General features: G+C 56.4%; 1 protein-coding gene across 2 annotated transcripts; it reads left to right on the plus strand.

The window, feature by feature from the left end:
• The first annotated feature begins 142 nt into the window (after nt 1–142).
• On the plus strand, nt 143–14,618 carry TNNT2 (troponin T2, cardiac type). 2 transcript variants are annotated; one of them, XM_068173630.1, is made up of 18 exons: nt 143–249; nt 2,502–2,549; nt 3,460–3,470; nt 3,587–3,604; nt 4,367–4,396; nt 7,400–7,456; nt 8,015–8,047; nt 8,525–8,560; nt 8,812–8,833; nt 9,736–9,796; nt 9,900–10,016; nt 10,615–10,692; nt 10,796–10,906; nt 11,298–11,407; nt 11,874–11,964; nt 12,394–12,434; nt 13,091–13,096; nt 14,409–14,618. In XM_068173630.1, exons 2-18 carry the CDS (start codon nt 2,512–2,514, stop codon nt 14,455–14,457), a joined length of 909 nt encoding a protein of 302 aa, XP_068029731.1. In that variant the 5' UTR covers nt 143–249; nt 2,502–2,511; the 3' UTR covers nt 14,458–14,618. The 2 variants fall into 2 exon arrangements, with proteins under 2 accessions (XP_068029731.1, XP_068029730.1); XM_068173629.1 differs by lacking the exons at nt 143–249; nt 2,502–2,549; nt 3,460–3,470; nt 3,587–3,604; nt 13,091–13,096 and having other exon boundaries at nt 4,214–4,396.
• Nucleotides 14,619–15,249: the final 631 nt, after the last annotated feature.

Here is a 15,249-nt window from a genome sequence, read left to right on the forward strand (position 1 = left end):
CTGAGGCCACACAATAGCTTGGGCTTATATGGGCTCCTGGGGGGGAAGGGGGAGCGGCGGAGGGGGCCAGGGCCGCGGCTGCCGAAATAGCAGCTCACAAGTGTTGCATTCCTCGCTGGGCGCCGGGCACATTCCTGCGGCGCTGCCCGCCCCGGGGTGGGCGCTGGAGCCCCCTTAAAGCCTCCTGCCCCAAAGAGCCTTTCCCAGACCCGCCGGCTCCCCGCGCTCCCCGGCATCTCCGGCGCTCAGGTACGGCTGGGGCGGCGCCCGCCCCTCCCGGGGTGGGATGCGCTGGCTCCAGAGCCGGCAGGGGATCGGCTCCGGGCTCAGGGTGTCCCCGGCCGCGCTCTCTGGGTGTTTTATGCCATGGAGCCGTTCCCATGCATAAAGCATCAGGAGCCTCACCAGCGGGTTGTATTTGCCATTTGTCTTTTGAGGCAGCTTGATGGGTGCCCAGGTGGCTCAGATGGGTTTTGGCTGCCCTGGTTCCGGGGAAATCTCCCGGATTCCCGTTCCCTGTGTCGCTGCAGTGATGTGATGCCCATGGCCAGCCTGGCCCTGGCTCTCTGGCAGCCCAGGGGGTGGGTTAGGGATGGGATGCTCCTGTGCCTGGTCTCACCCTGCCAAGCAGGACTGGAGCAGGGACATGACCCATTCCGGAGCAAACGGTGGGAAAGGAGAGCTCCATGTCTGGGCAGTGTGGAGGAAAGCAGAGACTCAGGACTGTGGAGGATTAACTCAGCTCCAGAGCTGTGAGCAGCCAGCCCTGAGCTAAAGGATAGGGGAATTTTGAGGAGTGTGAGGAATATCTGGAATGTTGAATACACAGCAAATTCTGGGAGACTTTTTGTAGTCAGTGCAATATTTCTTCTTTATCTCTGTAATGTCTGCTGGGTTCTCCTACTTCTACCAAATCAAGATTTCCAAGCTTTAATGAAAAGGTTTATGTATTTCTGTGCAGAGGATGCATTAATATTTCCTGGAGCCACTTTTTCTTTTGTGTACCCTTTAACAGTGCCGGACTTGTTGCTGTTCCCTCAGCTCTGTGGGTTCTAATGGTGTCTGAGGGAGGAGGGAAGCAGTGAGAGTGTAGGAAGAGGCTTTCACACTGTGGGGACCAGGAACCCTCTTCTCCCGTGCCATGAAATGATTGTGTGGAGCCTTGGGTGCTCAGATTTGGCCAAACTTGGGGCATCAGGACCATGCTGAGCCTGGGGGAGAAGTGGGAACTGATGTTGGTGGGGAAGCAGAGATCCCAGGGATGGTGCTGGAGGGGGGGCTTCGAGCCAAGCCCTGGACCCATAACAGGAAAGGGAACAGTGGTGGCAAGACCAGGCAGTGACCCCAAGGCAGAGGGGCTCAAGTTCTGTCTTTATTTGTCTCCAAAAAACACCTTGTGAGGAACGGTGAGATTAGAGACCCTGTGGAGCCATGGTTATGCCAAGGTTCCCCGCCTGGAATGCCCCTTTCCCATGCCTGAGCATTCCAACCCTGGACCCAGCATCTTGAATAAGCACTCCTGAGGCCTGGCCTCCCCATCCCGGGTAATAAATGCCTGACAGATGTAGCCAGGAGCAGTTGTTCCCAGACTCTGGGTAGCAGGAGCAGGGAAGCCTTGCTGCTCTGGGAACAGGTGGTTCAGCACATGGAAGTTATTTCTGAGCTGCCTTGCATCGTCCTGTGGCATCTCAGCCCTGCTGAGGGCTGGCACGAGCAGGGGATGGGGCTGGGCTGGGCTTGGGCTGGGGTTCTGGGCTGCCCCAGGATGTCCAGGGATGGGGCTGGTGGGTGCAGATCTCACAGTGCAGTGCTGGGTGAAGGTCAGATGAGGTGAGATGATGAGCAAACTCCTCCTGAGCACAGATGGGAGACAGATGTGCTGGGAAGATGTTTCTGCAGAGCTTTTAGCCCTAAAATGAGGGCTAAATTGCTAAACCAGACTGTAAATTATTCCTTTTAGCTAACAGGGGAAAAATGCACCTGCTGAGCCCAGGCTGCCCCTTTCCCTGCAGTTCTGCACTTGGAGGGCTGGGCTGGGAGGGTTTGCTGAGGGCTTGTGCTGTGCCTGGTGCAGGGCTGTAAATCTGAGAGAAGGGGTCAGCCCTGGGCTAAGAATAGTCAGGAAGCAAAACAAGCTGAACACTGCAATGGGGTGATTTTCCTGTCCCCTGAGCAAACACAGCCCCTGAGAGGGCTGGGCCAGGGGGGCTGAGCGCCCTGGACATGGTTCCTGACAGAGTTATCAGTGTCACAGGAGGTTGTGTCCAATCTCCTGCCTCCTGTTTGGGGCAAGCTGTGATCCTGGGACAGGAGCGGGGCAGGCACCTTATCTCTGCTGAGATAACGCTGTCACAGCCTGGCTAGGGACAGCTGGAAGCTCCAAGCGCTTTGGAGAGAAGCAGCATCTCTGAGCCCCTGTCCTGGTGCTGAGGGACAGGCTGTGCTAGCCCTTATCTCACTTCTAACCCTCACTTTTTCCAATCTGCCTCGAACTCTGCCAGAGAACCAGGGATGTCAGACACGGAGGAGGTCACCGAGGAGTATGAGCAGTAAGTGGGGTGGTTTTAACCCCCTTTTTTTCTCCCTATTCCCATTTTCCCACTGCAGCATTGCTTGGAAGTGCTCTCAGTGTTAGTCCAGCACCCACCATGGACCCCCAGCCTGTGCCCCTCTGCCTTGGCAGTGCCTGACCCCAGCAGTGGCAGCTTCGGTTGGAGCTGTATCCGCACCCGTGGGCAGGACAAGGACGATTCCTGTGTTAAAAATGCTGCAGTCTGAACCTGTGAGACAGAGATGGGAAAACCCGAGGTCGATGGGGATATGGGAAAACCCAGTCTGCTGCTGCTGGAGTCCTGCTGCCAAATCCAGAGCATCACTCTCCAAGGCCCAGATTTGAGAGCAGCTTCTGCTGATGGAGGCTGCTGGGCCAGGGGGCACAATCTGGAGAGATGGGGTTGGGTTACAGGGGTGAGCTCCAACACAGCTCCCACTTCTCTTCCACCAGCAGAGAAAGGGAACCTGAATCCTCTGGTGTTTCAGTGCCACACCAGACACATGTGTGTCACCAATCTGTCCTTGTGGGACAGGCTGTGCATCTCCCCCACTGCCAGGGAAGGACTTGGGAGCAAAGGTGGGATGTGAGATGCCCATTTCTGAGATTACAGGCCAAGGTCACTCATCTTCTCATGCTGCACAATGGTGGGGTGCCCTGACCACTGTCGAAGTGCCAGTCCAGACCTTCAGCCCCTGCTCTCCACAGCCTGCAGGGTGACCTGGGCCTTGTCCCTGTCCCCACTGCCACCTGCCAGCCACCCACTCAGCAGCTGCCCCGCAGCCATGGCCTGTGCTATGAGACAGGGGAGCCAGCCTTGAGGAAATCCCAAATTCACCTCAGCCTCACTGATGGCCCTGTTCCAGCAGCTCGATGTGACTCTGTAAATTTCCTGTTGTGCTTTGCAGGGAGCAGGAAGGTAAGAGGACATGGAGCACCTGCAGCTGCCCTGAGGCCACAAACTGATCAGAGAAACTCCAATAACCTAAGGCTTCTTTCCCTTCTCTCTGTCCGTGCCCTGTGTGCTCTGTGAAGAGGAGTGCGTGGAGGAAGGTAGGAGTTGCACCTGCAAGGACCAAGAGCCAAATGCGAGGGCTTCAGTGTTTTGCTGGGGGGTTTGGGGGTCAGCTCCATGGCTGCAATGGGCAAATCATGTCCAGGAAAGGCAGATGTGACCACGTTTGAGATGCCTGCACCTGAAACATTAGTAGGATCAAAACCAGTCGGAATTTTCTCAGGATCTCTTTTGTCAGTGATCCTTTGACTCAGGCCAGGGCTGGCAATGCTGGACATGGGTGTTGGCTGAAGTGTAATCCCAATATCCCAACGGGAGCCTCTGCTGAACGTGTGACAGTCGTGCCCAAAGTCAAACTTCCACCTGCCTCAGCCTGAGATACAGCCCCAGCACGGGAGCTGGGCTGGGCTGAGCTGGGCTGGGCTGAGCTGAGCTGAGCTGGGCTGGGCTGGGCTGGGCTGGGCTGAGCTGGGCTGGGCTGAGCTGGGCTGGGCTGGGCTGGGCTGAGCTGAGCTGAGCTGGGCTGGGCTGGGCTGGGCTGGGCTGAGCTGAGCTGAGCTGGGCTGGGCTGGGCTGGGCTGAGCTGGGCTGGGCTGGGCTGGGCTGAGCTGAGCCGGGCCGGGCCGAGCCGAGCCTCTGGCTGCTCTAGGGCACTGCCAGGCAAAACACCCTGAGTGTAAAAGCAAAGAGAGGTGCAAGGGGAAGCCCCTGCTGTGCTCCAGTCCTCATCTCACGCATGCCCAAACTCTGTGGCACCCAACTAATCCCTGTGCTTATTCCTTCCCTCCTCCCTGGCTCAGAAGAGGAAGAATGGATAGAGGAAGACGACGGTAGTTATTGCACCTTTCATTATTTCCTCTCTCTTCTCTTGGGAAAAGTCGTGGGTCGATGTGTTCCGCCTCTCCCTGGTTGGGGAATGGTTTTCTTTCATTCTTCCACTTCTCTCTCTTCTTCCTGCACTCTTCCCATGCCCTGCTGTGCTGTGTGTCCATCCTTTGTCTGTGCCTTGTCTCTTATATCTGCCAGCCATGGTTTGCTGTCTTTGCTGCCTTCTTTTTCTTCCCTTCTGTCTGGCTGTGGCACCGCGGGTGCTCCCAGGGCGTGCGGGCACAGCATCGCTCTGGCTCCGCTGGAGGAATCCTGTGGGGACGCTGCTCCCTCCAGTGGAAAAGGCTCCAGCAGTGTCAGAAATGCCATGGCAAAAGTGCCAGAGGCGTGTCCTCAGCCGCTCCTGGAGCTCCCTGCTAGAGCAGAGCAATAGAAATCCCTCCTTCCTTCCCGGGCTGCGAGGGAACAGTAGCATGAGAAGGGATGAGGGACAAGCGAGGAGGTGGCGATAAATCCTTCAGCTTCATTCATTTAGGGGTGCTGCCCTGAGGAGCACAGAGCAGCCCCGGGGTAAGGGTGGAGAGGAGCCCTTTGCTCCCGAGCCGCGGCGGCTCCCCGGCTCCCTCTGGGCTCTGTGCCGCAGCTATCCCAAAGCAGGGATAAACGTGGGGATAAATGTGAGGAGTAATTGCGAGGATAAACGTGAGGGGTAAACGCGAGGGGTAAATGCGAGGGATAAATGTGAGGGGTAAATGTGAGGGGTAAATGCGAGGGGTAAATGCGAGGGGTAAATGCTAGGGGGAAATGCGAGGGGTAAATGCGAGGGGTAAATGCGAGGGTAAATGCGAGGGGTAAATGTAAGGGTAAACGTGAGGGTAAGTGTGAGGGGTAAGTGTGAGGGGTAAGTGTGAGGGATAAGTGTGAGGATAAATGTGAGGGGTAAACGTGAGGATAAACGTGAGGATAAACGTGAGGGATAAGTGAGGGTAAATGTGAGGGTAAATGTGAGGGGTAAATGTAAGGGGTAAATGTGAGGATAAATGTGAGAGTAAATGTGAGGATAAACGTGAGGATAAACGTGAGGGGTAAACGTGAGGGGTAAACGTGAGGGGTAAACGTGAGGGATAAGTGAGGGCAAATGTGAGGGGTAAATGTGAGGGGTAAATGTAAGGGGTAAATGTGAGGATAAATGTGAGAGTAAATGTGAGGATAAATGTGAGGGGTAAGTGTGAGGGGTAAGTGTGAGGGGTAAATGCGAGGGGAAAATGCGAGGGGAGAATGCGAGGGGAGAATGCGAGGGGAGAATGCGAGGGGAGAATGCGAGGGGAAAATGCGAGGGGAAAATGCGAGGGGTAAATGTGAGGATAAACGTGAGGGTAAATGTGAGGGGTAAACGTGAGGATAAACGTGAGGATAAACATGAGGGGTAAACGTGAGGGTAAGTGTGAGGGGTAAACGTGAGGATAAACATGAGGGGTAAATGTGAGGGGTAAATGTGAGGGATAAATGTGAGGGATAAATGTGAGGGATAAATGTGAGGGATAAATGTGAGGGATAAACGTGAGGATAAACGTGAGGATAAACGTGAGGGGTAAATGTGAGGGTAAATGTGAGGGTAAATGTGAGGATAAATGTGAGGGATAAGTGTGAGGGGTAAACGTGAGGATAAACATGAGGGATAAACGTGAGGGGTAAATGTGAGGGGTAAATGTGAGGGATAAATGTGAGGGGTAAATGTGAGGGGTAAATGTGAGGGGTAAATGTGAGGGGTAAATGTGAGGGGTAAATGTGAGGGGTAAATGTGAGGGGTAAACGTGAGGATAAATGTGAGGGGTAAATGTGAGGGGTAAATGTGAGGGCTAAATGTGAGGGGAAAATGTGAGGGGTAAATGTAAGGGTAAACGTGAGGGTAAGTGTGAGGGGTAAGTGTGAGGGATAAGTGTGAGGATAAATGTGAGGGGTAAACGTGAGGATAAACGTGAGGATAAACGTGAGGGGTAAACGTGAGGGGTAAACGTGAGGGATAAGTGAGGGTAAATGTGAGGGGTAAATGTAAGGGGTAAATGTGAGGGGTAAATGTGAGGATAAATGTGAGGGGTAAGTGTGAGGGGTAAATGCGAGGGGAAAATGCGAGGGGTGAATGCGAGGGGAGAATGCGAGGGGAGAATGCGAGGGGAAAATGCGAGGGATAAATGCGAGGGGAAAATGCGAGGGGAAAATGCGAGGGGAAAATGCGAGGGGAAAATGTGAGGGGTAAATGTGAGGATAAACGTGAGGGATAAACGTGAGGGTAAATGGGAGGGGTAAACGTGAGGATAAACGTGAGGATAAACATGAGGGGTAAACGTGAGGGTAAGTGTGAGGGGTAAACGTGAGGGGTAAACGTGAGGATAAACATGAGGGGCAAATGTGAGGGGTAAATGTGAGGGATAAATGTGAGGGATAAATGTGTGGATAAATGTGAGGGATAAACGTGAGGATAAACGTGAGGATAAATGTGAGGGGTAAATGTGAGGGTAAATGTGAGGGTAAATGTGAGGATAAATGTGAGGGATAAGTGTGAGGGGTAAACGTGAGGGGTAAACGTGAGGGGTAAACGTGAGGATAAATGTGAGGGGTAAATGTGAGGGTAAATGTGAGGGTAAATGTGAGGATAAATATGAGGGATAAGTGTGAGGGGTAAACGTGAGGGGTAAACGTGAGGGGTAAACATGAGGGGTAAACGTGAGGATAAACATGAGGGATAAATGTGAGGGGTAAATGTGAGGGGTAAATGTGAGGGGTAAATGTGAGGGGTAAATGTGAGGGATAAATGTGAGGATAAATGTGAGAGTAAATGTGAGGATAAACGTGAGGGGTAAATGTGAGGGTAAATGTGAGGGGTAAATGTGAGGGGTAAATGTGAGGGGTAAATGTGAGGGGTAAATGTGAGGGGTAAATGTGAGGAGCTGCAGGGAGCCAGGGAACGCTGCTGCTTCTCTGCTCACTCTGCCCTCCTTGCACAGGTCAGGAAGAGCAGGTAGAGGAGGCGGAGGAGGAGACCACCGAAGCCACGGCAGAAGGTGAGTGGGGGCTGTGCCAGGGAGCTCCGTGGCTTGGCTGAGCCATGCTCTGCTCCAGGGGATGCCAGCTGGGGGCTGGGATGTCCCAGGGTGGCTGTGACAGGGGGACATCAGCACCAAGGGGCAGCTGTCCCCCAGATCTGGTGTCCAGTAAGGGGGTGTCAAACTGAGATGCCCTTCCCTGCTCTGTCTGGGCCCTACAAACATGAAACGGTGAAGAAATATGTGAAATACAAATTGTGTTTGCTGCTGGTGGCTGTGTCCAGCCCTCTGAAATAATGCCAAAAATGCACCAACGCTGTTTCACCAAGGGATCCATTGCCTTAGAGGGGGTTTCCAGAACTGGGATTGAGCTCTGATGTGTCTGATCATCAACAGAGCACTGGGTTTCATGAGATGGCTTTGGGGCATGGTGTGTGACCCTGTGCTGTCACTTCTGCTGGGGCAGGCTCAGATCCCAACTGTGACCCTGAGTCAGGGTGCTGGGACCCCTCTGTGCTGGGGGATGTGACTGCCGTCACCCAGGGGTGCTCACGTTCTCCCATTGCTTTTAAACAGAGCAAGAAGATGAAACGAAAGCAGGAGGAGAAGGTAAAGCAGGAGCAGAGGAGAGATGGGTTTGGCCATTCCAGTGCTGATCCAAATCCCCTGAGACACTGGGCCCTTGTAATGCGGTTTGGGTGCTGAATTTATTTGCTGCCAAAGGGACAATTGGTAAATGGGGCAGAGCTGCCCTGGCTATATCCCGCAGCAGGACAGGGGCAGCAGGAGGGATGGATTTGTGCTGCCTCTGGCAGAAATGCACCCAAAATACAGCAGGAGAGGGAGTCACTGCTGCTTTTCCAGCCTGACATTCTGCAAAACTTGTCTGGATTCCTCCTGGAGAGAACCTGGGGCTCTCCTGGCCACCATGTGAGTGAGGGATGTCCCTCAGGGGCCTGCTCTCCCCCCATTCATCCTGCAGGGATGGAGCCGGGGTTTGCAGTGGGGACAAGCCAGAGACAGCCTTCCCACAGTGTCCCTGGGCAGGCCTGGCCACGGGGATGCAAAGCATCGTGTTTTCCACAGGCGGAGAGGGAGACCGGGAGCAGGAGCCTGGGGAAGGTGAAGTATCACCCTCGTTCCTTCTGCCTGACTGGGGGTACCAGGGTCTGCTCTGCTCAGCCAGCAGCACCAGCTGTGCCTCGGGCACAACCTGGGCTGGCACTCGCTGCTGGGAGATGGTCCCGGGGAAGCCCCTGCTGCTGCCGGGGACAGGGAGGGCTCGGCTCAGGGCGGGGCTTGGGTCAAGGTGTGACAGGAAACCCCTCGCTGACACTGACCTTGTCTTTCTGTCCTGCTCCTGGGACCTGCAGGTGAATCGAAGCCAAAACCCAAGTAAGTGTGGCAGGGTTTTCCCTGGGGCAAGGTCTGAGCCGTGCCAGGGCAGAGGCTCCGTGTGACAGAGCCTGGTCCATAAAGGACAGGGCACAGGGAGCCTCCAGGGCATGGGAACAGGGTGGGACTGGGGCATGGAGAGAAACAGGGAGAGAAACGGACAACAAAACACATACCATGAAGGGGACTCTGAGAATGAGGTCTTTAGGCAGTTCTGAAGCATTTTATATGTTCCTTGGGAGAAGCTCAGCTGCCCTGTGAACCCTGCAGGTGGCAGAAGTGTGTGTGTGTCTGTGTGTGAGCATCCCAGTCTAGGATACAGAGTCCAGGCTATGGCTGGCACGAGGCACATGTTTCCAGGAGTGCCAGGGACTGAGCCCGAGGGAGCAGGACTGTGAACCATTGCCAGAAACCTGGGGGGTCCTCCTGGGCCCCTGGGATTCTGCAGTGTGGGAGGCAGATCTGCCCTCAGCCATCATCATCCCTTCATCCCCTTGTGCCCCTGCTGAGCATCTCCTGCACTCCCTCAAGCCCCACAGTATGAGAGGATGCAGTTGCCTGTGCCAGGTCACACCGGAGCACACAGTGCCCTTTGTGGGGAGCAGTGGGTGCCTGCCAGCTCGGTGGTCCTGGCAAAGAGCCCTGCCATGCTGTCTGCAGCTTGCAGTTATTCCAGCCATGCAGGCACCTGGGAGTGTTTCCTGGGAATGCCACAGGTCTTCCTCTGTGGCTGCCCAGCTGGCACCTCCAGCAGGATGCATTGCACTCCCTATCCTCCAGCTGTGCCCACTCTGCATCCCCGGGGACTGCAGGGCTCAGAGGGGAGGTGGGATGGGTGAAGGGCACATGCTGTCCCAGGCCTGCTGCAGCCACAGCGTGCTCCGGCTCCCCTTCCACTGCAGGGTCTTCATGCCCAACCTGGTGCCTCCCAAGATCCCAGATGGCGAGAGACTGGATTTTGATGTAAGTTCTGGCCCAGTTCCCACTCCTGGGGTGCTGCCCTCCCGCCGCTCTCCCTCAGTGTCTGGCAGCTCCTGGAGGCTCTGGCTGTTCGTGTCTGGTGCAGGACATTCACCGCAAGCGCATGGAGAAGGACCTGAACGAGCTGCAGGCCCTCATCGAAGCCCACTTTGAGAGCAGGAAGAAGGAGGAAGAGGAGCTCCTGTCCCTCAAGGACAGGATTGTATGTGTTCAGCCTTCCCCTCTCTGGCTATTGCCACTCTGTCCCTGTGGGCACTCAGCCACTGTCCCCTCCCCCAAGTCCTGGCAGACCTGGGACACCCCTGACCCTGCAGGACAGAGCCTGAAGGTTGAGCCAGATTTCTATGAGCCCCAGTGCCTGCAAACCATCAAATTCCCTGAGCTGGAAGGGACCCACAGAGATCACTGAGTCCAACTCCTGGCCCTGCACAGAAAACCATCCCACCCCATCCCTGGGAGTGTTGTCCAAACGCTCCTGGAGCTCTGGCAGCCTTGGGGCTGTGCCCATTCCCTGGGGAGCCTGTTCAGTGCCCCAGCACCGTCTGGGGGAAGAACTTTTCCTTGATATCCATCCTAAATCTCCCCTGGCACAGCTCCAGCCGTTCCCTTCCTGTCCCTGCTCACTGGGATGCCCCTGGTGTGGCTGCTGTGGTGCTGCGGTGCCTGATGCGGATGCACCTCTCCCCGGGGTCACTGTCGCAAGGCTCCCTTGGGGCTCTCGGGGTCAGGGATCTGTCCCTTGGGACAGAGAGGATGCAGATTCCCTGCGGTGTCCAAGCCAAGGTCCCCTCCCTGTGCAGGAGCAGCGGCGAGCGGAGCGGGCAGAGCAGCAGCGGATCCGCAGTGAGCGGGAGAAGGAGCGCCAGGCCCGCATGGCTGTGAGTGTCCTCTGGAAATGTGGCTTGGGATGGGCTGGGGGAGTCTGGGGACACGAGCTGTGTGTCCATCCATCCACTGCTGACCGCCTTCTGACCCTGGCAGGAAGAAAGAGCTCGCAAGGAGGAAGAGGAGGCGCGGAAGAGGGCGGAGGAGGAGGAACGGAAGAAGAAGGCGTTCTCCAACATGCTGCACTTTGGGGGTTACATGCAGAAGGTGGGACCCTTCCCAAGGGGGCTGTGATGGAGCCACTGCTGCTCCTGGGAACAGCTCAGCCATGGGCTGACCTCATTCATGTGACCCTGTGGGGTTTACAGGCAGGAGGGGGCAGGGAACTGCGCTTGGGTCAGGAGTTACAGGGCCAAAGTGAGCTCAGAGCTGCCCCGAGATCAGCTCTGCCCTGCAGATGTGCAGCTCCAGCCTTGCCTCAGGGACAGGGATGGGAACAAGGACAAGGTGTCCTGTCCACTTTTGCCAAAATGTCCTCAAGGACCTCTTGTGCTTCTGGAGTCCCAAAAGCTGAGGGTGTTGGGTGAAGAACTGGGGATGGGGGAGAGCAAAGGCTGGGCAGACTTCCTTCTCTCTAGTGGATTGATGGTTTCCTCAGTCAGAGAAAAAGGGTGGGAAGAAGCAAACAGAGCGGGAAAAGAAGAAGAAGATCCTCAGTGAGCGACGGAAGCCCCTGAACATTGACCACCTCAGTGAGGACAAGCTGAGGTGAGCACAGGCTGCAGGAGGGATGGCCAGGGCAGGAACCCTGGGCTGGGTCCCAGCTCCTGGGCAGGATCCCGGGCTGAGGACAGCTCCCTGGGGCTTCCAGCTGAGGGGGATGGGCTGTGACACCCCATGGGGGACACAGGCTCCAAGGCTGTGCAGGGCCACCATGGCCAGGCTGCGGCTGATGGCACCAGCCATGAGAGGGAGCCAGGGTCACACGGGTGGGGCAGGTGTGTCCCGAGGAGCCAGAGTCACACAGGTGGGACAGGCATCCCCATATGCACTGACCTCTCCCGTGGCTCTTGTCCTGAGCTCACTGCCTGGATAACACATCCCTGTCTGGGAGCCTCCCGAGCCCCATCCCCGGGAGCAGATGAGGGGTTGGCATCAGTGCCCCGTCCCTGCGCTGAGCTCCCTGGGAGCCACAGCCCTTCCCTGCACTGTCCCCAGCCGGCTCTTCCTGCAGGGACAAGGCCAAGGAGCTGTGGCAGAGCATCCATGACCTGGAGGCTGAGAAATTTGACCTGCAGGAGAAGTTCAAGCGGCAGAAATACGAGGTGAGCCCCAGGGCCTCTGTGATTTGTCCACCCTGTGTGTTCCTGACTGCTCCTTCTGCTCCCCAACCAGGAGATGAGCTGGGGTGTGCAAGTGATCTTCCAGCTCCTGGGGATGTGTACCTGGCACCACCACAGGGCAAACACATCACAGGCCAGGCAGGAGGGAGCCCTGAGCAACCTGGGACAGTGGAAAGTGTCCCTGCCCAGGGCAGGAGGTGGAATTGAGATGGGCTTGAAGGTCCCTTCCAAACTCAACCATCCTGGGATTCTGGGATTCTAAACCCCACAGAAAAACTGCCTGGGAAAAGAGAGCAGTGATGCATCTTCAGCCAGCCCTTGTTCCCAGCCTGGGGCTTCTTGTCAGACCTCACCATCCACCTGCAGCTTTTTTTATTGCCCGACCTCACCACCCACCATTTTTCCTTGCAGATCAATGTTCTTCGAAACCGCATCAGTGACCACCAGAAAGTGTAAGTGGCTGCACATCCCTCCTCCAGCTCCAGCTCCAGCTCCCCAGTTCCCTCCTATGGATCTCCCTTGCTAAACCACCTCCTCCCCTTCCCCCTCCTGCCTCTGGTCTTGCTGGTGCCTGGCATTCCTGGACCTGCAGGTCTGTCCCAGGGATCTCAGTCCCCGCCCTTCTGCTCCCGAGAGACCTCCCTGGTCCCACTGTCACCAGCTATCCCCCTCCCCAGAGACCTCGGCAGGGGATGGACCCCAGGGAGAACCCACAGAAAGCATGGGAAGCTTTGTGTCCTGTGGGGTCCTTCCAGTCTGCAGCCACCCCATCCCTGCAGGGGCTCTGCCCAGCATCTCAGGAAGCTGCTGGAGATCCCAGCTTGTCTAGCAGGGGAAGTCCCAAGGGCTGTGGGATTTGTGCAGGCCCACAAGGCCAGGGGAACTGGTCCCTGTGCCCATGTTCCCTGCATGTGGCTGGGGAACCCTTCGTAGGAGGGTGGGAGAGGGTGTTTAACTCCCAGGAGCAGCCTGGTGCTCTCCCATCCCCATCCCACTTCCCCCTCATGTGTGAGGTGCTCAGCCCACCCCATGTGTCAGGGGCAGCAGCTCCCACCCGCTTACACCAGGTCTCTCTTCTCTCCTGCCCCACCATGGCGTGATCCTGCAGCAAAGGGTGAGTACAGGCATTTCTGAGGGCTGCGTGTCCCTGCACAGGTGCTGTGTGTGTGTGTCCCTGCACAGGTGCTGTGTGTGTGTGTGTGTGTGTGTGTGTGTGTGTGTGTGTGTGTCGCTGCACAGGTGCTCTGTGTGTGTGTGTGTGTGTGTGTGTGTGTCGCTGCACAGGTGCTGTGTGTGTGTGTGTGTGTGTGTGTGTGTGTGTTGCTGCACAGGTGCTGTGTGTGTGTGTGTGTGTGTGTGTGTGTGTGTGTCGCTACACAGGTGCTGTGTGTGTGTGTGTGTGTGTGTGTGTGTGTGTGTCGCTGCACAGGTGCTCTGTGTGTGTGTGTATGTGTGTGTGTGTGTCGCTACACAGGTGCTGTGTGTGTGTGTCCCTGCACAGGTGCTGTGTGTGTGTGTGTGTGTGTGTGTGTGTGTGTGTGTGTCCCTGCACAGGTGCTGTGTGTGTGTGTGTGTGTGTGTGTGTGTCGCTGCACAGGTGCTGTTGTGTGTGTGTGTGTGTGTGTGCTCTGTGTGTGTGTGTGTGTGTGTGTCGCTGCACAGGTGCTGTGTGTGTGTGTGTGTGTCGCTGCACAGGTGCTGTGTGTGTATGTGTGTGTGCTCTGTGTGTGTGTGTGTGTGTGTGTGCTCTCTGTGTGTGTGTGTGTGTGTCGCTGCACAGGTGCTGTGTGTGTGTGTGTGTATGTGTGTGTGTCGCTGCACAGGTGCTCTGTGTGTGTGTGTGTGTGTCCCTGCACAGGTACTGTGTGTGTGTGTGTGTGTGTGTGTGTGTGTCCCTGCACAGGTGCTCTGTGTGTGTCCCTGCACACATCCCGTGTGTGTCCCACTCCATGTGTGTTGCAGGGACACCAGGACCCCAGGGCAGGAGCAGGGCTCAGGGACAAGGTGATCCCAAGGATTGGCAGCCAGAAATGCCCTTCACTGCCCACCCTGACCTCCTCCTCTGTGCTGCCCTGTGCTGGTTAAGGCGAGCAATAGGCTGGGTCCTGAAGGATCCTGCAGCTGCTCTTATCCCTCTGCAGCCACAGATGCAACTTGTCAATTCTTCTTGGAACAATTCTTGGTGGGGAGAAACATGGGAAGGAAATGCTGGGTCCTTAGAATCACCTGGCAACTGCATGAGCTTGTTCCCAGAGTCCCAAGACACTTTGACTCAGGTCCCAAGGTTTTCCTGGGGCCAGTGAAGACCGTCGACCCCCAGGGCAGCTTCAAACGGGAAAAGGCTGCAGGCACTGACAGCACCCACCTCATCCTCCCTGTGTGGTCACTGATGCCTTTTTGCACGTGATTTTCCTCTTCCCTTGCAGATCCAAGGGTGCCCGTGGGAAGACCATGGTGGGCAGCCGATGGAAGTAGAGACTCAGGGAGAGAGGAGGCCGAGCCTCAGGAGCTGCAGTGGCTGCACAGAGCCCTGGCTGCAGGAATGGGGGCTCCAGGGGGCAGAGGCCTCATGAGTGTCCCATCTCCACCCCCCAGTGTTGTTGTGTCTGTAAATAAAGAGGTGATGAGGGGGTGCAGATGTGGTCTCCATCCTGAGGCTCTGATCCCAGAGGACACAGGCTCAGCACAGCTTGAGGAGTTGCCCACCTGCTCTCCAGGCTGTGAGAGGTCACAGCAACCACCCAGGACCCCCCAAGTAACTGTCCCTGTGCCTCCCAGCATCATCTCAGCTACAGTCCTTGGCAGACCTCAGTGGTCTGAGCTGCTTTTCCTGTTGCACTTTGGGGCAATCCTTGTCATGGCCACTTTTGTTCTGCTTTTGCTGTAGCAGAGCCCCACTGGCTCCTCTATGGTCACAGCTGGCCCTGTGGCACACCAAGCCTCTTGGCCCATGGAATAGTCACTACCTCACCTTCCAGGCTATTTCCATTCCTATTTCTAGCTCTTGCTAAAGGCTCTGACCAGCTGTGTTTGCCTCCTCTGCATGTTCCTGACAGCATGCAATGAAGCCTTGAGATAAAGTTGTGTGGGGAGGCTGCTTCTCTGTGCTTCAGTGGGCAGATCTCTTCCATCTGGCTGGGAATCTGCAGCACATCCCATGTGTGCTGTCCCTGGGGACATGTCACCTGCAGACCTCCCAGTGTTCCTGGCGGATCTGGACCTGGATCTGGACCTGGCAGCCAGCCCCAGGCACCAGTGTTCCTGGAG

The sequence above is a fragment of the Anomalospiza imberbis genome, chromosome 26 (assembly GCF_031753505.1).
Source record: "Anomalospiza imberbis isolate Cuckoo-Finch-1a 21T00152 chromosome 26, ASM3175350v1, whole genome shotgun sequence".
Taxonomy (NCBI): domain Eukaryota; kingdom Metazoa; phylum Chordata; class Aves; order Passeriformes; family Viduidae; genus Anomalospiza; species Anomalospiza imberbis.